This window comes from Arvicanthis niloticus, chromosome 23 (genome assembly GCF_011762505.2).
Source record: "Arvicanthis niloticus isolate mArvNil1 chromosome 23, mArvNil1.pat.X, whole genome shotgun sequence".
In the NCBI taxonomy this organism is placed as follows: domain Eukaryota; kingdom Metazoa; phylum Chordata; class Mammalia; order Rodentia; family Muridae; genus Arvicanthis; species Arvicanthis niloticus.
Genome location: NC_133430.1, coordinates 6,728,004 through 6,753,169, shown reverse-complemented (window position 1 = coordinate 6,753,169; position 25,166 = coordinate 6,728,004). Strand labels below are relative to the sequence as shown.

At 56.1% G+C, this 25,166-nt stretch overlaps 1 protein-coding gene across 1 annotated transcript; it reads left to right on the top strand.

The window, feature by feature from the left end:
* The first annotated feature begins 2,685 nt into the window (after nt 1-2,685).
* Kif26a (kinesin family member 26A) lies at nt 2,686-20,351 on the top strand. Its single transcript, XM_076921021.1, has 4 exons — nt 2,686-2,890; nt 3,203-3,445; nt 13,882-14,307; nt 20,142-20,351. The coding sequence occupies exons 1-4, from the start codon at nt 2,849-2,851 to the stop codon at nt 20,334-20,336; spliced, it is 906 nt and encodes a 301-aa protein (XP_076777136.1). The 5' UTR covers nt 2,686-2,848; the 3' UTR covers nt 20,337-20,351.
* Nucleotides 20,352-25,166: the final 4,815 nt, after the last annotated feature.

Below are 25,166 nucleotides of genomic sequence, written 5' to 3'. Positions count from 1 at the left end.
CAGTCTGTGTCCGAGCAAAGCCTCGCTGCAAGTGTGGGGAGCCAGGGCTCCTAAACGCTGCCCCAGGCCCAAGTGCCTTGGAGCACCCGCAGTGCTGGGAACACAGGTGTCATCTGCCTCCCCGAGTCAGTCTGCCTGTCTTCCTTTCTTTCTTTATTTCTTGAGACCGGACCCTAAGATGCCTAGGACAGAATAGAGCGAAGCTGAAAAGATGCTTCTTATCTGCAGAGGTTTACAGAAGCCCAACTTGGTTGCGGTGTCCCTTCCTGGTGCCAGTGCCCACCGCAAAAAGTCCTGGTGTTTTGGGGCGCGGAAGGCGAATAGGTGCAGACTTGGCGGGGTCTTGGTCCCCATTCTATTCTACGCATCTTTTCCCAACTCGGGTCCGCGTGTCCGGCTCGCCGCCCGGGCTGAGGGGGCGCTGTCGGCGCGGGCGGGCGGGGCTGTCGGCGCGGGCGCGCGGCGCGGAGCAAGCGCAGGGCTGGGGGGCGCCGGCCGCCGAGGACTGGGGGCCTGGTGGGCGGCGGGCGCCGTGCGGGGCTCGGCGACGGCGGGCGCGCGGCCAGGGAGCGCGCGGGCGGGGTGGTTACGGCGGCGGCGGTAGACGCTCGGGGCCGCTGCCCAAGGTCCACTTCTCCATGGCGCTGCCGGGGTCCCCCGAGCCGCCCCGCGGCGCGCCCCGAAAGGTTCCAAGCCTGCTGGAGATGGGCTCGCTCTGCTTGGACTCGGACATCATCCTGGGTTTCACCAGTCACCTCCTGCGGCGGCGAGGCAAGGTGAGAGCTCGCGGGGCCGGGATGGCAGTGGTGACGCCGTCCCGCTACTTTGCTGTGCAGCCCCGCGAAAACGCGGCGGGTCCCGGGCGGAGTCCTGTATCTCGCACGGAGGCTGCACTTTCCCGGGCTGGTGCTGCTTGATCCCTCCTCTCTAGTCGAGGCTGCGCTGGAACCCGAGTCTTGAGCAGCGATCTTCCATGGAAGAGAGCGTAGCGCAGAGATCCCGGTTCTCACCTTGCAGGGCTGGGCAAGGAAAAAGGATGGGGGTGGTGATCTGAGTTTTCTGAGATCCGTCCAGTTGCTTGGTGCACCCCAGGGTCTTGCGGGGCTGTGTTTTGTGTCCTCTGGGAACTCGAACGTGGAGTATGCTTCCGGAAGAGCCGCGCTGGTGCGGGGAAGTGAAGTTGCGGGTGTGGTCCATCATGAACGCAGTGCCTGGGTTCCGGGTAATGAATGCTTCTAGGTGTGCGTGTGAGGAGTGTGTGTGTGTGTGTGTGTGTGTGTGTGTGTGTGTGTGTGTGTAGGTCGATAACAGTCTGTGAGCTTCCTGGGCCCGGGGTGTTTGTTTCAGTGCCGTAGAGGGGCGGGGTGACGCTGTTGGTAGTGCTTGCAGGGGTGGACTGAGGAGGGTGGTGCCTGAGGCTACCCAGATCCCAGGGTGGGCCGACGCCTGCCTGTCTTCCTTCGCCAGGCTGAGAAGGGTTTGGAGGTTTGAGGGTTGCCGAAAGTGGGGAGCCCGTTCCCAGTTTACTCATGACTTCCTGTCGTGTTTACAGACTCTTTTAAGTCATAGATGACCTGGAAAACAGGATCTTCATCCCACTCTTGGCCAATAGTGTGTAGGAGTGGAGGGCTAAGTAAGCAGGGTCGAGGTGGGGAACGGGGAGTTGAACGGAAAGGAGAGGTCATTTGACAGACCCTCTAACGTGCGAAGGTCTGACTGTTCTGGGGATGTCCGGCCAGGGTCTTTCCTTGAATCACCCTGGCTCAGCTGTCCTAAGTCTCAGCTTCAAACAGAAAGCTCTGCGCTCAGAACGCGTTCTTGTCTCTGCGCCCTCGAACCCTGTTCCCACGACGGCCGGCAGGTGGCGCTTGTGTCACGGGGAGCCCGGCCGCAGCGCCGGCCTAGCTCCAATCTGGGGTTTCGGGCTGATCCAGAGCTTGGGCCGGAGTCCCCTGCGACCTCAGATGGTGGTGACACTTGGGGTCTGACTTGGGCGAGAGCAACTGGTCGCTGGGGAAGGGGGGAGACCTCCCGGTCGGAGACAAACAGGCAATTAATTCCGGAGCTAACTCCCCATCTGCTAGGCCGGCAGACAACAGGTCCAGCACACCCCCAGGGCCAGCAGCGTCTCTTCCTCCCACTTCCCAGGCGGCTCAGCGTGCAATGCACTTTTAGGCACAGGAGCCGCTGCAAAAACACTGCGAGACAGCTCGTAGCCGCTCACTGCACTTCTTGAAACGCAGACCCTCACCCATGAGAGACAGTTGGAGCCAAAGCGTGGCCAGATACACTCGAAGTGCTCTGGGTGTTCTGGGGGAAAGCCGTTGGCCGGCTTTTCATTACCCCCATCCCCCACACCCGCTTCCTTGCAGGGCGACCTTGGGCAAAAGCTTCAGTTTTCCCGCTCGCAAAGTGAGGAGAATGTTGGGTGCCTCCCAGGAGGCGCACTCCATCCTCGCTCAGGAGCGACAGAGGCGCATGCGTGCGCGTAACTTGTGTCTAGGCAGCCCCCACTGCCCCTCCCGCATCTGCACTCAACTAACAGGTTGGGGTCCTAGCAGTAGGCGGGGCCGCAAGGAGGAGCAGGACCCCCGCCCACTTGGCTCTGCTCAGGGTGGGGGCGGCGCTCTGGCGTCCCGCCCCCTTCCCTCCCCCTACAAGCCTTGGCCCGCCCCCGCCCCCGCCCAGCCTGTCCCGGAGCAAGGCTGCCGCGTCCTCAGCGTGCTCTCCGCCACTCGCCTGCTCTGCCAACTTCGGAGCAGCAGGCCTGGCCATGGGGGTGCCCCTGGGCCGGATCACGTAGCCACTGCGCCTCGAGAGCCAACGTATCCCTTCCTGCGTCCGTGCCATGGTCGGCCGCGGCGCCTCCTTGTGTGCGGTGCAGCCCGCGGTACGCAAGGCCCTGCTAGGAGCGGGCGGCTGGGATCCGCGGGCGCCGGGTTCAGAGCCCAGGACAACGAGGATGCTAGCGGGGTGTACGGCGCCCTCTAGGGGTGGGGCTTGGAGCAGAGCGGGACGGGGCCCCGAGCGTCGGGTTGGGGCTTCTTCGCCAGGGACCTCTGGCGTTGCATCCAGCGCCCTAACTTTTGTGCGAGCGTGGCTTTAGGGGCGTGAGCGACTGGGTCTGGAGTCGGCCGCGTGGAGTCCCGCAGTGGCGTCGCCCGAAGGCTTGGGCTTACTGTCCCATCTCCAACCCCCGCAGGTGGCTGAGTGCGGCCCAGCTCGAGAAGCCCCGCCGCTTGAAGTATCCCCGCGCAAGAGGCTGCCCGCCGGACTCGACCAAGATCCATGCAGCAGCCGCCCTGCTCCGGAAGGCGCCGGGGCCAGCGCAGAGCAGGGCCACTCGGGCGGTGGGGGCGGATGGTGCCGCCACTGCCACACGAAGCTCGTGGAGCTCAAACGACAGGCGTGGAAGTTGGTCAGCGGGCCCGGGACTCCCCTCCGGGTATGTGATCCCTCTTCAGGCTGTACCTCGACAGGGAAGACCTGGAACTTGGGAGTCTTTGGGGCTGGGACTGAGGCTTGGAGCGTGGCGGGTTCAACATGGGCCCCCATGCCATAGTCTGCAAGATTGTGTGTTGGTGCTCCTCACCCTAGGAGGCCTGCCGCATGTCAGAGGGGGTTGGGTAAATTTCTTTCCTAGCTGCAGATGTCCCATAGCTGGAGTCAGTCTGTGTTTGGGTGGGGTAGAACAGGGGAAGACGGATACTTCACCCAGGGCAGGGCTTGTCATGGTGTGGGACTTTGGGCATCTGGGCATTGGCATGCCTGTATAGAGAGGGTATAAAAGGTGAGAGAGTGAGCCCCTTTCTGCAGCTGGAGGGTGGGCGTTTTTGTCCCATGCTTACCCAGTGTCTGTTATGGGCCTATGTCCTGCCCTGGTTCTCTGCCTCTTGGACCTAGGCCTTCCATGTAGGTAATGACTATTGAGCCTCTGGGTTTCCCAGGCTGCAGCGTGGCTGGCAAGTACTGGTGGGAGAGGAGTCTACTGGGCTTTCCGGCCAGTCTTGCCAGGCATGTAAAGAACAGGAGCATTGTTCCAGGGAACAATGGTCCCTGGAAGTGTGCAAGGCAAGGGTGTGGGGGTCTCCACAGGAAGCTGCTTCTGACCTTCAGCCTTGGTAAAGGAGCCCTTGGGGAAGCGCCAGTAGTCCCCATCCTGTCCAAATACCACCCTTTAAGCAGTGATGTGGTTAGGATGAGACCCTGGGCTAACTCTGGGTCAGGTCAGATATGGTGGATGCCAGTCAGGTGTGTCTTTTCTGAGCACCTCTCCAGGTCCCCTGGCTTGTCAGTGGTAGGGATGCTAACAGCCTTTCAGACCAGGTAGATCTGTGGGCCTGTATGAGATGTGACTGACCATGGGTGTTGTTTGGTTTTTGCCAGTGGCAACCAGCCTTTGCTGAGCCCTGGATCTTAGAAAGCCTTGATCCCAGAGAGGGTCCTGAGGATGTGCTCCTGAGGCCCTTCAGGAAGCAAGCTGATACCGGAGCCAAGCTGCCTCCCCACTCTGGGACTGTGCTTTGCCTTGCTCTGCTGCTCAGGACCCAGGCTGGCTGGCCACTGGTTGATGGAGCCCTAGTAAAGGGAGTTGTGGTCACAGTAGTAGACTGGTGGAACTGGGGGACATCGATGGAGGTCTGTGGCCTCCGCCTGTACACATTGCTGTCCCCCTCCCAAGTTCCCGCGTGTGGGTTTTGATATAAGCTGCTTCTCCACCCTACCAGTTAAGGCTTACTTAACCTAGCCTGGGCCTGGTGAGCAAACCAGGGTCCCGGTCAGGGCTTTGTGTGGCTTTGTATAGCATCTTATCTGCTGTGTGTTTTGTTTGCCACACAGGAGGCTTCAGTCTGTTCTGGGAGTGCTGTCTAACCTGTGGAGGGCTGTGCTCAGGATAAGAAGGCTTTGCTCTTCATTTTTCTCCAGAAAGAAATCGAGTGCCCTGGGGCACATGTGTTGTACCCGAAGCCCAGGATTTCAGTGGGTACCACTTTTGTGTTGTTGCCAGTATGGGCCACAGGGAACGGCAATCATAGCCCTTGATTAACCACTATGTGTGTACACACACACACACACAAAGCATTGAGGTGAGGGGATCCCTCTGAAAGGCAGATGGAGGACATCTTGATCATCACTGTGAGTTCTATTCAGATTTAGGGTGAGCGCTAGGATCTGTGGGGTTCTATGTCTTAATTCTAGTTGTGGGAGCAGGAATTCTCCTGTGAGGACAGCACTTTACAGCTTGTAGGGAAGTCTTCCTGAATCTCATTTCTGTCTCTGTGGGCCTGCTAGGCTGCTGCTTGGAGGTTGAAGCTGAGACCCTGACCGGGTGGTTAGGGTCCTGGGCTTGGGGACCCTTGTCTAATCTCAATGAGAAGGACCTATAGGGTCAAGGAGTCAGCCTGGTAGCATCCTGTGCCTGTGAAAATCTTTTTTTAAAAAAAGCATTAACTGCTGGCCTACCTTTCTCCTAGCAGACACTTACCCTCCTGGCAGGGTCTCTCAGAGTTCTTGGCTGGTCTCCTGTGTACACTAGTCACCTGTCGCCTGCCTTGCACACGCATAGGACAGAGCTCTGGTTCTGAGGTGGACTTGAGGGTCACCCTCATTCTGGGTCTTTGTGTAATTGTGTGTGTATTGGATGCTGTAGTTGGAGCCCACCTGGCCATCCCCCTGCTGTGGTCCCTTTCAGGTATGGCTGTCCATGAGATCTGTTTGGGGCTTGAAACACAGCACCTTCCACTCGAGAACCAAAGCCCAGGTCTTTCTTTAATCTGTTGTCTGAGCATCTGAGCCCCGTCTTTGCTGTGTCTACATGTACTATAGTGAAACGACCACAAGGTTCCGGCAGACCCTTCGCCTCTCCTAGTCCAGGGCGCTACTCTCAAGCAATAGCTTTGCTGGGGCAAGCAGATGAGTCACGTGTAAATGCAGAATGGCCAGTTTCCTCTTAGGCCTCATGCACGGGCACCCCAAAGGCTGCTGGGCTGGAGTCTGCCTGTGTGTCCCCTAAGGGGATGGTCCCAGAGGGTAACCCTTCTTCCCTACAAAGGATGTCTTGTTGTTGCTCAGGAGCCATCCCAGATGATACCCAGAGAGAGTTATTGAGAGGCGGTGACTCCTCCCCGGCCGTGACATTCTTTGGTTGTCAATACTGGAGTGAATTGATGACTCCCCAATGGGAAAATGATTGACTCTCATTTAGGTTTTGCCGGGCTCCTGCTCTTGCAGCCAGAGTTTCATCCTCTTGCCCCTGGGGCCCTTGTTTTTGTTTTTGTTTTGTTTTGTTTTTTTGCTGTGGCCTCTGTCTGCCTAAGTGGAGCTGTGCACAAGACTGCCCAAGGCTGGACCTTTTGGTGCTGGTTCTTCTATAGCTCCCACTCCCATGAAGCCTCCAGACCCACAGGAGCCAGCCCTTGAGGGCCAGGGGCTGGAGCCTTCCTGCCATCCCTGTGGTCCGGCCTCAGTGGCTTGGTATGTGCTCGTTTCATTTTAATATCATTTGTGGGCACGTCTTGGCGCTTTCTCACGGGGCTGCCTTCTACTGCGAGCTAGCCTCTGGAAAGGCTGGGCGTGTATGCTGTGGCTGCTCAGGTCGCATTGTGTTTTGTGGGGAGGTCCGACCGTGCTTCCCCCTCTCCCGTCCCCCCCCCCACCCCCACTACAGGTTATAGCCGGGGTGACCTAGGACTGAGGCTGGTTCTTCTGATTTGGAAGTTGCTCTCTGGCATAGCTAGCGCCCCCAGCCTCAAGGCTGCCACCTTCCACGGTGTTTGGAGCCAGGCCCAGTACTTGCCTGGGGCCTTGCAGGGTGGAGCCCTGGTGTCAGCCCCGTTTCCCAGCTGAGCCCAGGTGTCAGTTGGGGAGGTGTGAGGGGTTGTGCTCCCTGGGGCTGGCTGGCTGGAGATGAGGTGACTCAGCAGGGAGTTGTCCTTTCCAAGGGGCTGGACTGGAGGTGCTCAGAGATTGATGCTACTTTGGGGTCCAGGTGGGACTAGGAGGAGCCTGGTAGCCCCAGCCTTACCCTCCAACTTCTGTAGTTCCCCGGCTTGGCTTTCCTGCTTCTCTCAGTGTACAGCAATGAATAGGTCTCTTATGGCCGGCTGGTGCAGTCCTTACCTGTTTTGCTGGCCTGAGGTTTCCAGCATTGGGGTGGGGGTGGGTACTCGGGGAAGGATTTAGGCTTAGGGGTGTGAGGTTTTTTTTTTTTCCTTTGAACTTCTGTTGGGGCAGTGTTGGAGTAGTTGTTTTGCATGCCTGGGGTACCTGGTACAAGCGTCCTGTCATGAGAGGGGTGTGTGTGTGTGTGTACACACACATGCATGTCTTCTGCCAGGAAGGCTGTCATACATGAAGCTAGGCAGGAACTGAGTCGTCAGTGGTCTCACTGCCCTCTCATGACGGGTGGCAACATGGGGCACGGAGGCTGTAGAAGTCCCTAGCACTTTGAGTGGCTTGGTCAAACATGAAGGGCCTTGCAGCCAATGGTTTGGAGTAGGTAGGATTTTCAGAACCTCTCTCTGGTGTCTGGGAAGGAACTTGTAGGTGGAAGTGGGGTGGGGTGTGTAGGGGAGGTGCTGGTTCTTGTCTTACATACATCGAAAGTCTAGTTCTCATTTACTTTAGCCTGCCGGGAAGTTCACAAGTAGGTCTCTTAACTCCAGACAACCAACCTCGTGGTACTGTTCTCTTAAGGAAAGAGATCGGTCCTGTGCGTTCATGTTAGACTTTGTGTTAGTCACATAGTTTTGTTTTTAGTTTACATTGTTTTCCTCCTGGAAGCTACCACACAGTCTTTGTGCTCAAGGCCCTGAATGAGCGAGCATGCCTTGACCTAGCTTCTCTGTTTATTTGGTTCATGTAGTGGGGAACTTGAGCAGTACAGAGCAGGTGGGAGAGACTAACCTGGCCCTGTGGGTTCTTGCTAGCTACTAGGTGGGTGGTCTAGCCTCTGCCACTGCCAAATTCAGTCTCTCCTTTCCCAATGGAATGAGCAATGGGCAAGGGAAGTCTGGAGCAGGAATTAGAGGCCTCGGTTTCCCCATCTGTTCCTACAAGGTCCAAAGAGGAGTCACCTTTGCTCCTGGTTTGGAACCCTTGCCGGGTCTCAGAGTCCGGGATCTGCAGATGAATACAATGTATCCTCCGGGACAGCTTCTTTCAAACATGAACCTCTGTGGCCAGGAAGCCCAAGGCTGTTTGTTGGGCAGCTGGCTCCCTGTGACGAGGCCCCCAGCCTTGTCTTGTTCCTGCCCTTTCATAGCATCTTGCTAGAGGTGGGAGTGGGCAGGCAGGTTTTGCAGGTCTCTGTGCTGGTGGACTGCTAGTCATGTGTAGCCCAGGGCCAGGCCTGGTGTTGGCTGTATCCAGACTCAGATGGATACTTCTGCAGACTGTTTGCTTGACCTCTGACTCCGGCAGCCGGGTCAGCCTGAGCTGTCTCCTGTTTCCGGGTGGAGCGTGGCACGCTGGACCTTGTGCTCAGGGGCCTGGACTGCTGGGTGGGCTCCCCTCTGTCCTGTTGGCCAAGCTCTGCCTCCCGGAAACCCAGCCTTGGGTTCCTTCCTGTCAGTTTCATAGGCTCAGCTTGTGTGGTACTCTAGAAACTGTCCTAATGCCAACCCAGTGTTTTTTTATTTTAGCGCAACCATAAGGCCTGTCTTGCTCTTGTCTGCCTCTCCTCCTCTCTCCCGATGTCTTCTCCAAGAGGAAGCATTCAGAGCTCTGACTCCAAGATTTCTGATCACCAGACCCAGAAACCTGATATGCACAGGTGGAGGGGCCTAGGCTTAAAGGGAGGCTGGAAGGGGTGAGGCCTGGGGGTGGGGACCCCAGAGTCAGCTTCAGTTCTGCTGCTCAGGCTGTGTGGCCTGAGGTAAGCCCTTCAGTTTCTCTGGCCCTCCTAAGGAGGTCAGACAGGGTGGCCGTATGCAGAGGGTGGCCATATGCAGAGGTGGAGAGGCAGGGCTTTGTCAAGTGTTGGGTGTTGGATTCAGGGATAATACCAGGGACCTAGCCTGAGGGTCATTTCACTTCTGTAGAGTGATGGATGGGCAGGGAGGAGGGAGTGGGTCCTGCCTGCAAGGTGGTTTCGGCTTGACAATATAGGTGTGCATCTCTTATAGAGTCAGAGTCAGGACTCCTCCTCTTCTATAGGTACCCTAAGACCTGGTGGGGAGAAGAGCATCCAGGCTGGAAAGAGTGGAAAGGCCAGAGCACCCAGACAGACTCTCCTGGTACTGGAGGCTGGGACCAGCATGCTGCCTAAAGACTTGTGAGCATGCAGACACATAGGCCTCTTCCGGTGTGGTAAGGGAGGGGATGGGAGCTGCCCGAGTCTGCCTGAGTCCATCACCTGCCTTCTCTTCCAAAGTCTGCCTCCTGAGCAGAGTGCCAAGGGCCTGGAGGGCAGCTTTGGGCAGGTGAGGCCTGCAGCATCTGCAGATTACACTCAGGCTCATCAGGAAGGCACAAGTGTAACCAGAGACTCGGCATCATAGCTATGACATAGGTGTGTCTGGAGCTCATGCAGAGGCAGTCATAGGTGGCAGACTGGGTTGGGAACCAGTAAGGTGGCAGGTTCTTTAGGGTGTCATAGGTAGAGCTGAATTCAGGTCCTGGGGCCATGGCTGGGGTTTGGATTGTCTGAAAAAGTCTTTGTTGAAAGCTCTAGGCCAGGAATATCCTGGTGATGCAGCCCAGGACACTCAGGTAGCCCCTGTTGGAGGGTGGTAGTAGGTGGGGTCCATCTGTGGCCACCTGGACGTGGTGGTCTCTAGGACTCCGCCCAGGGACTGGATATCAGGGGCCTGATTCGGATTCTGCACATGTCCCTTTCCAGGTGAGTTTCAGGTTCTTTTGTGCTCAGCTGTCTCCAGAGGCATAACCAAACCCCACCATCGTCCATCTTCAGGCCTGTTGCAGCCTCAGGGGATGCTTTGCTGCCTAATGGTCCAGTGGGGGAAACTGAGGCACATGGGGCTTTGTGCTTTGTCAAGGGACCATAGCCTATGCTGTAGAATGAGTGCCCAGGACTCTGAGTCAGAGTGTATATAGTGTATACCCCTTCAGGTGGGGTCCCGATTAGCCATGGTGTCCCACAGCTGAGGCTATCAGTGCCCCCCTAGGTCTCTAGCATCTTGTGGGGGGTTTTCCGTAGAGAACAGGGTGGCTATTGAGGGGGAGGCTCTCAATGAGTGAGTCTGTCCTGGGTCGTCCAGCTGGGCTTCTCCTGGCACAGGGCTATGGGTGGCGTGCCGGTCAGTGCTGGGTAGGCTGGGCTGGGCTGGGCTATAGGTTGGTAAAATGGAGGGTCTGGGCCTCTAGTGGGTTAGGGTGGGGGTACTGGGGCAGCCTGGGTGTGCCTGCCAGTTTCCAGGCTGGAAAGTTGAGCCCTAGACTACCCTGCCAGGCACGAGACATAGGAATGTCCTCGACCACTGGGAGTCCCTTCCTGGACCTGTTGTTAACTCCGGAAACAGTTGCTATACAAGGTCATATCCCAGAATGCTTTGTTTGGGAAGGAAGGGAGGTTGAGGTAGCAGGCACTGTAGTCACAGGGTGTTCACGCTCATCTGCTCCCTCCTTTGTACTTGTGTGTGGGGGTGCAGTGGGAACACCAGGGTGACAGACATGCAGGCATTCCAGGCATAGGCTTCTTCGCAGCCCTGCCATGGGTGCTGGGATCCCCTGTGCAGAAATGGATGGTTGGCAGGACTCAGGGGAAGGTCTGTGTTTGCCCTGAAGCAGGGGCACCCCCTTTGTTCTTCTAGGAGAAAATGGAAGGATTACTTAAAGGAACTTGCAGACCCTAGAAACAAAATAAAACCCCAAAAGTCATCATTTTTAAACGGGAGGCTCCCTAAAAACCCACCGGGTGATGGGTGGGTTGTACACAGCGCTAAATTGAATCAAATTAAGAAAAATACTTTCCCAAGCACAAGTAAAATATCTGTTTAATTAGACCATAAAGCGGAAATTAAAAGTAATATTTTGCAACGCAGTAATTACTGTCTCTCTGAAAGCAATGGGTTTCAGAAGTAACAGGCCCAGTGGCTGGGGATTCGGAGTTAAGATCCTGAACCTGGGAACTTAGGTTACTAGACACTGTGAGCTGCAGGGGTGGCTGGGAAAGGAAGCCAGGTCCTGACGTTCCTCCTGGACTCCCCCCACCCCGCCCCTGCTGTGTGCTGAGTTCCTTACAGCTAGAGGAAGTTCAAGCAAGCAGGGGTTGCTAGTGCTGAGGGGGCAGGGCTGGGGAATCTGGTGGCCTGCTGCAAGGCCTTTGTCCCATCTGAGTGAGGGCGTCGCTGGAAGTGTGTGTGTGTGTGTGTGTGTGTGTGTGTGTGTAAAAGAGAGTGTGTATGTTCGTGTGTATAATTGAGTGTGTAGGGGTGTGTGTGTGTGTGAAAGTGTTTATGTGTATGTGAGTGAGTGAGTGTGTGTGTGTGTGGGAGAGAGAGAGAGAGAGAGAGAGTGTGTGAGAGTGGGTGAGTGTGTGAGTGTGTGTGTGTGTGTATGTGTGTGTCCTCTTTCCTGGAGCCCTGACTCTACTATGAAAAGCTCAGCTCTATTCAGTTTCCTCTCTCCTTGGGCCCCTCCAGAGTGGGCTGTGGTTCTGAAGGACCTAGCCCCACGGTGCCTCTGCTCTGTGGGCCTCAGTGCTGTGGGTCATGATCCCCATTCTCCACCCCAACTGTAACCTAGTGTGTTTGAGCAGCCTGTCACCCCAGCAGCAGACTTCTCTCCTATTGTTGTGTGACCAGGACTGGAAAGGTGGCCTGAGGTTTTAGCCCCGCCCCCCTCCCCTACATGGGTGGTGGTGATAAGGAGACCAAAACCACTCACTTGGCTACTTCGTCCAGAGGTGCTTGTCACCAACTTGGGTCTTGGCCAAGGGCTCTGGCCCACTAGGAGGTTATGCAGCAGGGACCAGGGTACAAGGCAGCTCTTGGAAGGAGGAAGGCCCCTTGTCTGAGATGCCTGGTGCACAGATGAGGAAATGACTTTTGGCCACCTTCTCAGTGGGGACCTGAACATGGTGGTCCACTCCCTCTTCCCCCTTGGTTCCCGTCCAGTGCCTGGATGGACCTCTTCTGCTCTTGATGGCCAGTCAGGCTTCTCTCCCACTCTCTGCCTAGCTGTGTTGGAGGGGCTGGTGGGCTCTCCTCCCCTCTGCCTGGTCCTTAGGCTTAGCTTTCATTTTTGCCTCTTGCTGAGGGGAGGGGGATTGTTTCCGAGGCTGTGGTCCCTAAGACAGGCAGAGGCCTCCAGGCCGGTTCAGAGGGCCCAGAACAAAGGGGAGCTCGGCCTGGATTCTAGGCTGGAGCTTGCGCTGCGGCCCCTTTCAAGCTGAGCTAATGGCTGCACCAGGCCACACTTCCTTCCCTTTGCAGCCTCCTGCTGAGTGGAAAATTGGATCAGGAGAGCCAGACTGGAAACAGGCCAGCCTGGGCCTGGGTCACTGGCTGGGATCACCCCACCCCAACCTCCACCCCTATGCCATCTCTGGGGACCTCTCTTGCCCTGCAGGCCCCCCTAGTATGCTCGAGCCTGGTGAATTCCAGGGGCATCAGCTAATGGGACCTGACCTGCCAGGCACTTCTCAGCCTGGAAACCATCCAGAATTTATGGCGTATTCCATAAATCAGGCAGCTGGCATGATACTGGGTCTGACAGAGGCCACTCTTTTTATCTGCTTTGGGTTCTGGGTAGAAATGGGGCCAAGGAAAAAAAGACCTTCGTCATGATAGGACCCTTGCTTCTTACTGTATGGCTGCTTTGGACACAGCCTTCACTGCTTTGAGCATTATGGGTACAGGCGACCAGCCCCTTGGGCACGCTGAAGAAACATGCATTTCTGGGACAAATGAGATGCTTTTGTGGGACTGGTGGCCTCAGCCTCCCAGTCTGAGAAATGGGTATATCTGAGGAGGCTGCTGCATTGGAGTCAGGCGTTGTGAGAAAACCCTCGGAACCTGTATGGAACTGCCTGAAACTGGGCCAAGGCTGGAGCTGGCAGAGTGGGCCACTGAGAAATGGTCCTGGGCTCTTATCAGGATGATGGCTGTAGCTGCATGAGGCTGTGTTTGTCTAAGGGACTGTATTACTTAGGCCGGGACAGGAGAGCAGAGAATTGGATCAGGATGGGTGTTTTGCTTCTAGATAAGTTACTCTGAGCCTGGCCAACCCCCAGTCTCTCTGTGGGAGATGTGTCCCCATACAGGGTGCTGTGTCCCTTCTGGGAGGTATTGTCCCTCTGGGGGGGGTATCCTCCCTCTAGGTGGGAATCTTATTCTCCTGACCTATGGCCCACTTTGAGGGTCCTCTTCTTGTCTGTCTCTCGACAGTGTCTCTGGGCACCCCTTCTCAGGACAGTGAGCTATGCTTAGTGTTCCTGATGCTGTCAGCATTAGAGATGGCCGCACTCACTCTGGGACTTGACCAGGAGACCCATCCACGATAGTATCCTGTCTCACTGTGCTCCTGGCATCTACCAGGGCTGGCTGGAGGCTGCAACAACAGGCAGAGTCTCCGTCCCATGAGAGAAAGCAGGGGGAAGGGAGCCTGGAGGCCACTTCTGGCCAGTCTCCTGCCAGGCCCTGGACCAGTGCCTTTACCCACAAGCTGGTTGTCAGGGAGCTACAGATGTGTCTTGTTAGCCGTGAACCAGCGTGGTTAATGGTGGTGGGGAGGTGGGTGGCTGTCAAGGGCACAGGGAACCTCGCTATTAAGTCTGATAATTATCTTCCTGCTGGGCTCATGTGGATGAAATAGTTTGGGCCATAATAGTGTTAAGGATGGTATTTCTCTGGCTACATGGGCTGGGCGATGGGCTCCCTGTGTACCTGAGCACTGATTGCTGTCCCTTGTGGTCCCCAGGATCCTTGCCTCTCTACCCTGCTGCTTGACAAGCTCCCAGCATCTGGGGTTCAGCCAGCTTGCCGCCCTGAATCCGAGAGCCGCTGTGACGTATGCACCACGCATCTGCACCAGCTCACTCGGGAAGCCCTGCGCCTGTTACAGACCCCTGCCAGCCACGAGGACCCCGATGCTTCCCGAGGAGGCCTTGCGGCTCCCAGCCCTAGGGACCCACCTGGACCAGGGGGCCTCATGGGGAGGCAGCCCCCTCTGGGACCTGACAGGAGGAAGGCAACAGCTTGGCCACCTGGCCCCAGCGTCCAGGTGTCTGTGGCACCAGCAGGCCTTGGGGGAGCGTTGAGTACAGTCACCATCCAGGCCCAGCAGTGCCTGGAGGGTGTGTGGAGCCTCTCGAGGGTCAACAGTTTCTTGCCACCAACTTGCCTGGTGAGTATCTGGTAGGTGGGCTACTAGATCCCAACTGACTCCCTTTTAGACTCCTGACCATGTCTGAGTGCCCTGTAGTGTGGTATCGGGAGAGCCCACTGCAAGCCTGGGGAAATCAGGGATGCTTTTGGCTAACTTTGCTTCTTTGATCTCCTGTGATGCTGTGGGCTGATGGGGGAACCAAGGACTCCTGGGAAGAGCCTTGTCTCATCTTGGGTTTAAAGAGAACATCTTTCTTTGAAAACCTGTTGTGACAGGCTGTTCTCAGAGGCACAGGTTGGGTGACATAGACCTGCCCCATGGACGGAAGACAGAGCCTAGAATATACAGTGAGGTTCACAGTTGCTGGTATTGATGTTTAGGTTGAAGGTCTGGATTCCCTTAATCCATCTCTGAAGCCCCTGGCCAGGAGTGGTTTTCTGGGGCATTGCCTATGTGCACCTCGTCATGTCTCTTGTAGTCTCTACAACTTCCCGTGTCCCCAGGTTTCTATCTGGTTCAAGGAGTCCCAGGGTGGAGGCTGAGAGACTTGTGCTGTTGGCCTAGAGGTTCCCTCGGGTAGGTGTGACGGATGATCTGTCACTGGACCCTGGGAGGGCAAACATCACCAGGGCCCAGCCGGCACTCTGCACCAGCCCTGCTTGACGTAGCCTCTTCTCCAGGGGCACCGCGCTGAAGGCACAGCCACCTGCTTGTTAAGGACTTAGTCTGAGGGCCCACAGTGCTCAGCAGGAGGGCAGTGTACTTTGGACTGTTGGTCTGAGTCCGTCCCCGCCTTGACCATAGTAGGAGGGATCATTGAGGTAGAGAAGTTATAAATAAACACATTTACCAGGAATGAAGCACTGATGGCTTATGGGAGAAGGGGCGGGGCAACGGGGGCGACATGAAGCAGGGCAGGGAACAAACTGTTGTGGATCATGTGTGCTTGGTTACACAAAGTAGCATTCCTTCGTGTGTTCCCCCAGTTGCTCCCTGGGTTGCTGACCGCAGAGTGTCCTGTAGGCGTTGCTAAGGAATCCTGCTTCTGAGTTAGTTTCAGGTGTGCATTCAAGACACACAGCAGCCAGCTGTTCAGGCTTGCGGAGCTGGCAAAGACCCTGATGTGGGCTGCTCGGCTCTCACCCCTGGTCTGTGTGTCCAGTGGCATTTTAAGGAGATGGGCAGAGGTGCACAGAGCCACTGGGCAATGCTGATATAAGCTCCCACTGAAGGCAGGCTCCTCCCATTGTCTTGACTGTAGGCCTCTCCGAGGTGGGTGCACTTTAATCGGCTGGACTTGTTCTTGGATGTGGGCTGTGCTGAGAATTCTGCCCAAGCTGGAGCTGGTTCCTGGGCTTTGTTCAGGGGCTCATTTTTTGAGGCCACCTGTCCTTGGGGTTGGAGTGCCATGCTGACCATGGCCCAGCACTCTTCCCTTACCAAACTGAAGGGAGGCCAGCCAGCTGTTCTGTCCTCCTGGGGCTTTGACCCAACAGCTGGGCTGCCTAAGGAGTGGGAAGAGAACCCAGGGCTAGGGTGCGAACGGCCCTGACTATTCAGGCAAGTAAGTAATTCCTAGAGGAGTTGACATTGAGCGAGCTCTTAAAGGACGCCTCAGGTGACGTGCTCACCTCAGGTGGTGACGTGCTCACACCTAAGACGCTGATCCAGAGGCGTGCGGGTGTCCCCACTGATGGACTGACCATAGCCTTAGGTCTGAGCAGACATCCAGCAAGGTTCGTGATGATGGTCTTCATGCTTTGGTGGTGATGGGGGAGGATGCCGGGAGGGTCGGCCATTGGCTTTTGGTTGGGCAAACCTGGCCATGGCCTACGGGCCGTAAACGTGGGCGTTTAAGGCCCCTGCTTCTCATTTCACGTGCACATTGATTGTGTTCGGGGAAAAGGTGGGAATGGATTTATAATTAGAGAACAGTCCTGGTGATCAATAGGGAGATTATTAGAACCATAAATCGAACTTTAGGCTGCAGATGAGCCAGTGTCCCTTGAAGCAGGGCGTCGATCACTGATGATCAAGTACTGCCTGGGCCCTCGGCTATTAAACACGTCTGGAGAAATGGGTTGTGAAGCTATCACAAGTGGCTGGTGGCCTTGGGGGCCATTAGGTGGATTGGTTCCCACAGGTGGTTCAGACATCCTAGCCCCCATTGGTCGGTCGTACAGGGATGAGGAGCGGAGGGCCAGGGAAGTGGCTGACTCAGGCAGGAGAGTTGGTCCTTAGAGGGGATGGTATGACTATGACTCCAGGGGCCCTCTGGAGCCACAGGCAAGGCCTGGAACATTCTAGGTGCCGAATGTGAGGCATCTGGGTGTTACTGTGGTCCAGTTGTCCTCATGGCCCTGAGTTTTCACTGGTCCAGAAGCTGTTGGCCTACGTAATTTTATTTAACCAAAGCTACAGCTGCATCTCATTTGGGTTTGGAGAGAGAATCATCCTTGGAGGAGACTGCCATGACAGGTGTCCTCGGGGTGTCCACATAGATCAGGTGACATAACTGCCCCATGCATGGGTGACAGGGTACACAGTGACACACTGACATGTACAGGTTGAAGGGTGTCCTTCAAACCTCCCCTCCCACCAGTAACCCCTGTGAGGGCCTGGCTTTCCTTAACCCTTGCTCAGAGAGGGGTCCTCTCCTGGTTATTTTGCCGTGGAGTGTCCATTGCTCTGGAGCTTCCAGGGGATTGTCCCTACTTATCTCTCTAGAACAGTGGCTCTCAACCTGTGTATCATGATGGCTATGGTGGGTCAGAGGACTCTTTCCCAGGGATTGCCTAAGACTGTTGCATATCAGATACTTACATTATGATTCGTAAGAATAGCAGAATCACAGTTATAAAGTAGCAACAAAAATAATTTGTGGTTGTGGTAATTTATGGTTGGGGTTCACCACAACGTGAGGAACCGGATTAAAGGGTCACAGCTTTAAGGTTGAGAACCACTGTTCTAGACAGTCAGGCAGAGACACCGTTGTAACAGATGAGGAGCATTGTCACATGTGGTGTCCCCAACGCCAGCTTGTGACATGTCCCACAATCAGAAGCCCCCTGGTAGAGGTCAAGAAACCTGGTCTCATCTTGTAGCAGAAGCTCCAGGACAGGACTCAACCCCTGACCCTTTGGTTGGTTTGGGATGGCATAGTTGACATCAAAGGGGCCTCAGGGAGCCAGGGCTCCCCGCTGCGTAGTGGTTGGGTGGCACTGTCCTGGGGGTGCCTGCTTGCTTCCCACTCGGAGCTGTGCAGAGAACGCGCTGCCTGCCGTTCATAGAGACCTTAGGTGGATATTGGAGGTGGAGGACTCCCTCTGAGCTATAGCCTGGCTGTCGACAGAACCATCCTAACTTGTTGCTGACACACCTGTCCGGGTCTCAGTTTACCCACCCATGTAGTGGGGTTGGTGAGATGGCCTCCTCTTCCGTGTAATGCTCCAGTGAAGTTGCTTCTGTGATGTGGTGGGCACAGTGCACCAAAGATACAGGACTTCTCATCTTACACCAGGCCCTGGAGGCCTCTGGGTAATGAGGCCTGAGGAGAGGAGCAGGCAGGCAAGAATGAGGATGTAATTCTCTCTACAGGATGCTAACCCCATCAGGTCTATACTCTTGCCTCATGCATAGCCCTGAGCCTCTGGGCTGCTTCTCATTCCCTCACAGGAGCACCTGGCAGGCTATCGATGGGGGAGGGGGTCCTAGAAGGAACTGTGCTTCCCAGCCAGAGTCTTCCCAGCAGAGCTCAGGCCTAGAGGGCTGCTGAGATCAGCCAACAGTGGGCGAGTCCACTTAGGGTCTGCAGTGTCTCGCCTCCATGTGGGCCCCATCAGGCTGTGACGGAGTCAGGGCTCTGTAGCTTCCCCCCGCCAGGGCTGGCCTCATGCTCTCCTCTCTCCTTGCTTTTCCTTCGTTGCTGCCGTGTGTGCCTCCATCACACTTTCTGTTTGGCCGTCCACCCACATCCTCCCCGTGTCGTGTCGTGGTCCTTCTCCCTCTCCCACACCACCGCTGCCCTGCACTCGCTTTGGGACGGCTTCTTTTGGCTTGCCCAGGCTCTGCTTCTGGCAGGAATTGGCAGTGGCCGTCCTGAGGGACAGAGCCGTGTTGTCATGGCAGCTGGTGGGACGGTGGAACCAAGTCACGTGCGGGACTCCTGAGACAGGTCAGTGTGGGGAGGACCAGCGGCGCAGGTGGGTTGGCCTATTAAAGGCCCCTGTACCTCTGGAGATGCCCCCTGGGGGCTGGGTCTATGGGGGTGGGTAGAAGGGCCGTGTGGGGGATGGGACAGCAGCTCTGCCCCCCTGCGATGCCTCCTGCTTCGGTCCTCAGTGTCTGGCAGTTGGACCAGGTGTTGTGGGACCCTGGGCACGAAGCCCAAGCACTGCCATCACAGACTGCCAAGCTAACTCTAGGTTAGCTGTGAGCTGGACACCTCTCCTCCCCAAGTTCCTGACCCTGAGCTCTGGCTACTGTATCTAGTAGATGCTCAGCCAAACCAGGCTCTGCTCCAAAGGACTCAGACCACAGGTTGTTAGCCTTACAGCTCATACGCTGATTCTTTCCTATGTCACTCTTCCCGACTAAGCAGTTGAGTCTTTCATAGGAAGACATAGTAAGTGATTCAAAAGGGATCCACATTGGGGTGATGACTGGGTGAAGAGGGCTGGGTTGTGGGGCATGTTAGGACCATTGTCCTGTACACCTGTACATACACCTATAGGCATGTAGCTGACAGATGTTTGGTGCAGTGTTTGGTACGTTACTCTACGTTTGCCCTTTTCCGCTATGGACTTTCAAGTCCTGGGGTACTGGGTGCTCCTGGGGACTAGGAAGGGGCTGGGCTGGCACTGTCTCAAGGCTTGGGCTGGGCTTGAGTCTTTAGGAGCTGGGGTCCTCTAGGGGCTGAGCAAGGTGAGGAGGGAAACTGTCCCGAATTGGTAAGGTCTCTGGGTACAAGGTGGCTCGTTCTACAGAGGTACCACACCACCTGGTCTCAGGGGTACATCCTTTGAGAGACCCTGGGAATACTGGCTCATCCCAGAGTCACCAGACCAGGCCTGTGCCCTCTCAGCCTGGGGATCCCAGCCTTCTGTCATCTGGGACATAGGCCATATTGGCTGAGTGGAGACGGTGTTTTGGCACTTGAGGGGCTGGGGCTTTCCGGGAAGAGACCAGCTGCCTGTTGTTTTGTGCTAGGGCTTGAGTCTCCTCTGCCCCCAGAGCCTGCAGGGCAAGTAAACATCTTGTGGAAGCTGTCCTGGGAACATTTAATTATATCTGTGCACCATGAAGAGGCCGCTCCCTTTCTAGAATTTATTTTAGCTAATTAGTTGGAAATGCCAGAGTTGTATTTCAGACAGTAGAGTGTCATCCGTTATCACATGGGGGACAATTAGCGCTCATGCCAAATATTTATTGTGGTGCCTTGTATAATCGTACCTCTGGATGCTCCCAGATGGCCCAGGGATGAGGGGCAGAGGTCTGTCTGCCTGACCTCTGTGGTCACTACAAGACTTGAGAAGAGCTGTAGAGTCAGCCCCGGGTGGGGTCTGCGTTTTCCTCCGTGGCTGGGGTAGACCTGTCACATGCCCTGAGCTGGGGACATGAGTCCTGGCAGATTGCCTCGGAGGTCAGGCCTTTTGTGCAGGGTCCTAGTCTCCTGGCTGTGACTTCCAGTCACATAGGCAGGATTTTGCAAATTCATGTGTATGTGTGAGTGTCTGTGTGTGTGTGTGTGTGTGTGTGTGTGCGCGTGTGTCTAGGGGTAAGTGAGGGTATTCAGCCTGGGGTGATGGGTCTGTCACCTGCCTATTCCTTATCTGGATTTCTCCTTCCTCCAGGCTGAGGCTGCTGTAGCTGCTGTGGCTGTGGCCGACACTGTCCGAGACTGTCCCCCAACAGCAGGTTCTGATCGCATGTCTAAGGCATGGGGCCGAGGGGCAGCGTGCACTGCAGCCCTGGTTACTCCAGCCCCAGGCACCTCAGCAGGGGGTTCCACAGGACCATCGGCGGCAGCCTCTTTCTTTATAAGGTAGGTCCTCTGGGGTCACACAAGCTGCAGTATATTGTTGGTGAATGGAGGCCTTGAGTTCTTGGTCCCTGGTGGCGTCTGACCTATTCTTGGGAGAAGGAATTGTGGCTCAGTTGATGGAGGAGTGGGGCTGTGAGACTCCTGGCTGGCTTCCCCAGACATCTTTTGAGGGTACCTGTCTAGGGCTTAGAGCTTGGGTATGAAGAAGTGATGGGGTTGTGGTTTGACCCCCCCCTCGCCTCTAGGATGTCTCCTTTGAGAATGTAAGATGGTGTGGTTGTGGTGGTCTGGCCAGAGGGAGAGAAGTACTTCAAGGTTGGAGGTGGGAACAGGACACCCTCTCCCTGAGTTTGGCCAGTGGGTGGGTGGGGCAGCTTGGCCAGTTGGAGAGAGTTTCCCTGGCCCAAGGCAAAGCCCTTGGTTCTGCAGACCCAAGGATGGAGTCCTCCTCTCATCCAGCAGCCTGAGGGAACGGGGATTACAGGATGTAATCGCCATAATGAGAGGTAATGGCAGCCAGCTGGGGGTCACTGTCCCATTAACAGCCCGAATGGGCGCTGATAAGCTTGTCTGTATCATGCTGGGCAGTGTGCAGAGGCTGTCTTATCAGCCCTGGTCCGGGGGGACTTGAGGGCCTGATGGGGGGGCGTGACGGGGCATGTGATTAGGGCATTGTCAGGGCTGGCTGATGAATGCCACTGTGCAGTGTGCACGACCTCCTGTGACTGATGCAGCCTCAGCAAACAACCCAGTCAAACGCAGAGACCCTGGCTTCCAGATGGGGACAGTGTGCCTGCGAGCCTCCCGGGTGCCAGCGGCAGTCAGGGTGGTGTCTGGGGGGGGAGGGCTGGGCATGAGGGGCCGATAGCTGGCCATGTCTTTACCCTGCTCAGTTCTGATTTCAAGGGTCTTTGCTTTGAGGATTTGGTGGCCTGTGTGGCAGCTACACTCCTGGCATGGTACTAGGTTAGAGGCTTCGAAATGCTCAGATCTATTGAAGTGTTTGCATGGCCATCGGTTCCGAGTTTGGGTACCACCCAGCATCCTGATTTTGAGGTCCCTGGTACCAGAGGAGGGTCTTGACACAGCGTGTGTGGTGTGTGTGGCCCCCTCCTTCTGGCTCATTAGCCACCCTGCCCAGCAGCAGGCAGCAGCTGCTGGCTGCCTTTTGTCTCATCCCAGGCTATGAAGGTTCTTCTGCCTGAGCAACACCCTGACCTTGGAAAGTTACCATAGAAACAAAGAAACAAGTGGACTTGGGAGGGGCCTGGAGGCAGGTTTCCCAAGGCACGTCCAAGAGTGTGTGTGTGTGTGTGTGTGTGTGTGTGTGTGTGTGTGTGTGTGTGTGTATGCACACCTGGGTGTGTATGGGGGTGGTGTGGGAGCCACTCTGAATATCAGTGGCTTCCTGACCTGCAGTGTGCGGCCTCTTGAGGGTCAGGTTTAGGGTCGGTGGTGTCGGATAGGCCTGAGATTGCTAGTGAGCTTTGAGACTTTGTAACAGCTGCCTGGCATTGTGGGTAAGGAGAGGATGGAGTGGGAGAGGGGCTTGCCCAGAGTGCACGGGGAGGCAGTAGAACTTCAGCCCTACCCCACGGTTCACACTGAGCAGGTGCTGTGTTCTGTCTTCACCCCCTGAACCTGAATGAGTGGAGTGACCCTCTCCCATCCCTTGGGAGTTTTGCACAATGCGGGTGGGGAGGTGGTAGGTCTGGAATCTGTGAAGGTGGCCTTGGCTTGGAGGCCAGATCAGAGAAGGCTGAGGAGATGCAGTGGCGGGCCATCTGTGCTGTCCACAGAGGGCAAGGTGAGCCCAGCAGTTCAGGTTCTCAAATCACAGTCCTGAGGGCTCTGTGCTTGCCCTGACTGTTCTCTTCGGGCTGAACAACCAACTCAAGCCATCCTCAACCACCTCAGTGTGCCATACCCACATGAAGTGCACTGTAGTCTCAAGGGTACACCATCCCCTCCGCTGGACCCCCGTGGTTAAGCACTGACTGGATATACCTCCCCAGTCAGAAATTTGAGGCCTCACTCCGTGGGGACTGCCGTGACCCTGACATCCATGTTTAAACCCTCTGTTCAGCCTCCCCACTCTCTGATTCTCCCATCCATTAGGACAGCCCTCCTGCCTAGCTGTCCTTCTGCCCTTGGTAGCTGTCCTTCTGCCCTTGGTAACTATGGGTTACCCCTGGCACCCAGAGTCTAGATATCTTGGGAATGTCTGCCAGAGGGAGACATCTCTCAGGTAGGTGTGGGGCAGGGAAGCATGGTCCTTCCTAGCCTCAGTGAGGACCAAGTGTCTTTCTGGACCTACGTTTGGGCCTAGCTAGCAGAGGTGCAGACGCTCCAAAGCTGGACCTGGGCTACCAGGTCTGAGGACTTGGCAGAATGGTCTCTCACTTGCTCCAGCCTCCGGGTAAGGCCCTCGGGTGACAGCAGGCCCCGCCGTTTGACCCACCAAACAGCTCCCAGTGAGTACTCTAGGCCCTCATGAGGCAGATCCTAAGGATGGCAGGTCTGCTGTAGAGAAGGAGGCTTGGTGTGTGGCCTTACCATACCTGCCAACCTCTCAGCTTAGGGAGGCTTTGGCTTGGCAGTAGCTGGTTGCTCCAAGGGAACAGGCTGCCTTTTCAGAGGTTCAGAGATCTCAGTGTTAAGCCCAGTTGCCTCTAAAGTACCTGCCTCTTTGAAGGAGGAAAATTTTTTCTTTCTGTTCTCAGGAGTCAGTGACCAGAAAAATGATGGATCTGTGGTTGCTTGCTGTTCAGGCTGGCGTTCACATCCTCAACATAGGTGTACGCCAGGCTTCCTGTGAACTCAGGCTTGGCTTGATTGATGTCTCTCCAGAAGTCTCAAGCAAGAGTGGCTCTGTAGAATAGAAAGCTTAGGGCTGGGGTTTGCATTGGGGCATCAGGGCAGGCTTCCTAGAGGTGGTGTCCCTGAGGGTGAGAGCTGTTTGGAAGCTTCTGCCTTGTTTGTTTGTTTGTTTGGTTGGTTGGTTGTTTGGTTTGTTTTCCATCAGGAGAAGACTGCTCAGATTTTCCCACTCCTCCCTGAATACCCCAGTGCCCCAGGGCTGCCACTTCCTAACAGTGTGGTGGTCTTAGTGGCCTTGTGCTTGATACTCTTATCTTTTCTTAGCCTTGGTGAGACCAGGGTTTTTGTGTTCTCAATGCTTAGAACCCAGGTTTGTGTCTTTACCAAACTGGGGTCCTCAGGGTCAGTCCTGGCCTCTGGGACTCCCTAAAGTCCCATGCAAGTCAAACCCTGGGAGGTTTGGGGGGTTGATGGAAATCTGTCCATTTTCATCAAAGACGAGGTACTTGTCCTGGTACATCTGTCAGGGGCCTGTTGGGAGTCATAACTTTGTGAGTGCTGAGCCATAAAACAGGGACCTGGGGGCTGGACCTGCTCCAGCAGCTGCTGGCTCCTGCCTCTCTGCTGCTGCAAGTCAGATCAGACCCAGGAGGTGCCCAGGTCAGCTGATGCCTGTGCTGTGGCCTCTGACTTCTGAGGGAGCCACCAAGGGCAGGGTTGTCTATAGCCCCAGTGGCCTACCCAGCAAAGCCAGCCTTGTTCCTGACCGCCATCTTATTTCAGCTATCTGTTCTCCGCTGGCCTCTATATATCTTGAGGTATGGGTTTCCCCCTCTTCTCCCCCCTTCCCCCCAGCCTTTTTTTAAAGGTTGCACTCTGGCCCTGCCTGACCTATGGAAAGGCCTGGGGGCAAGACACAGCTGTAAAGAGCTGGTTCCCAGTAGGCGTGCCTTGGCCTCTGCTGTCTGCTGACCAGTGTAGACACCTTGGGGTGGGGGGGTGGGGCACCTCTCACCACACCCTCTGGCCTGGGAGAGTATTTGGCAGCCGCTGTGTACTGTCTCCAAACCCTAGGAACAGGTTTTCGTTGCACCTATTTACAGGCAAAACAGCTACTCCAGGAAGCCTCCTTGTCCTGCCCCGGGAAGCCCTGGGCACCTTTCTGCCCAGCTGGGGTGGTATACCTCTTATCTTAGGCCCCAGACATGGGCAGTGCCAGGCAAGGGGGTTGTGAGTTCCCTGTCCTGATCATACCTGGAAATAACACTGCTTTCTGAGGCAGGACTGAGGCTTCTTTCTCTGGAGGCTGTTGGGGTGGGATCTGGAGTGGGGGGGGGGGGTCCAGATAGGGAGTTGGAAGGCTTGAAGAACCCAAGCTGGTGCTGGCTCTGTCTGCTGTGGCTCTTCCCGGCCACTGTCCGTGCCCCGTGACCCCTACAGGAGTAGTTTGGGACGCTTGAAGCCTTGATCTCACAACTCTCGGTATACACAGTGGTAGGTGACACTGTCCGCCTCTCTTGCCCGCGGTTTGCCGTGTGCTACCTCTCCGAAGGGGCTGAGTAACTGAGACTCTTTCTCACAAGGCTCATTTGAGCTTTGCAAACACAGGCTCAGGCAGGTACTAGGCAGATGCTTAGGACACCCCAGGGTGCAGGTGTCACCACTGGCAGAGAACCCGGGTCCTGGGGCTCAGGGTCTTCCTGAGCAAGGGACTGCCACTTCCTACTTTGCCCAGTCTGCAGCACACCACGGGTGCCACTGCGGCTCCGTTAAAGACTCCGCCATGCATCGTAGATTACTTTTATTTTCTGTGATGACACCTCACTAGGAGGAAGCTGTCCCTGGGGCCTCTTAAGAGACATCTCCTATTAAAGATGAGAGGGGTTACCAGAGCACCGGCAATGTGGTGGGAGGTGCCGAGGGGGCCCCAGGCTCTGGGCTTCTGCATGTCGGATCCTCCTGAGGAAGAAAAAGTGGGACCTGGGAGGCCTAGAGGGATGGGTGTGGGTGGGGG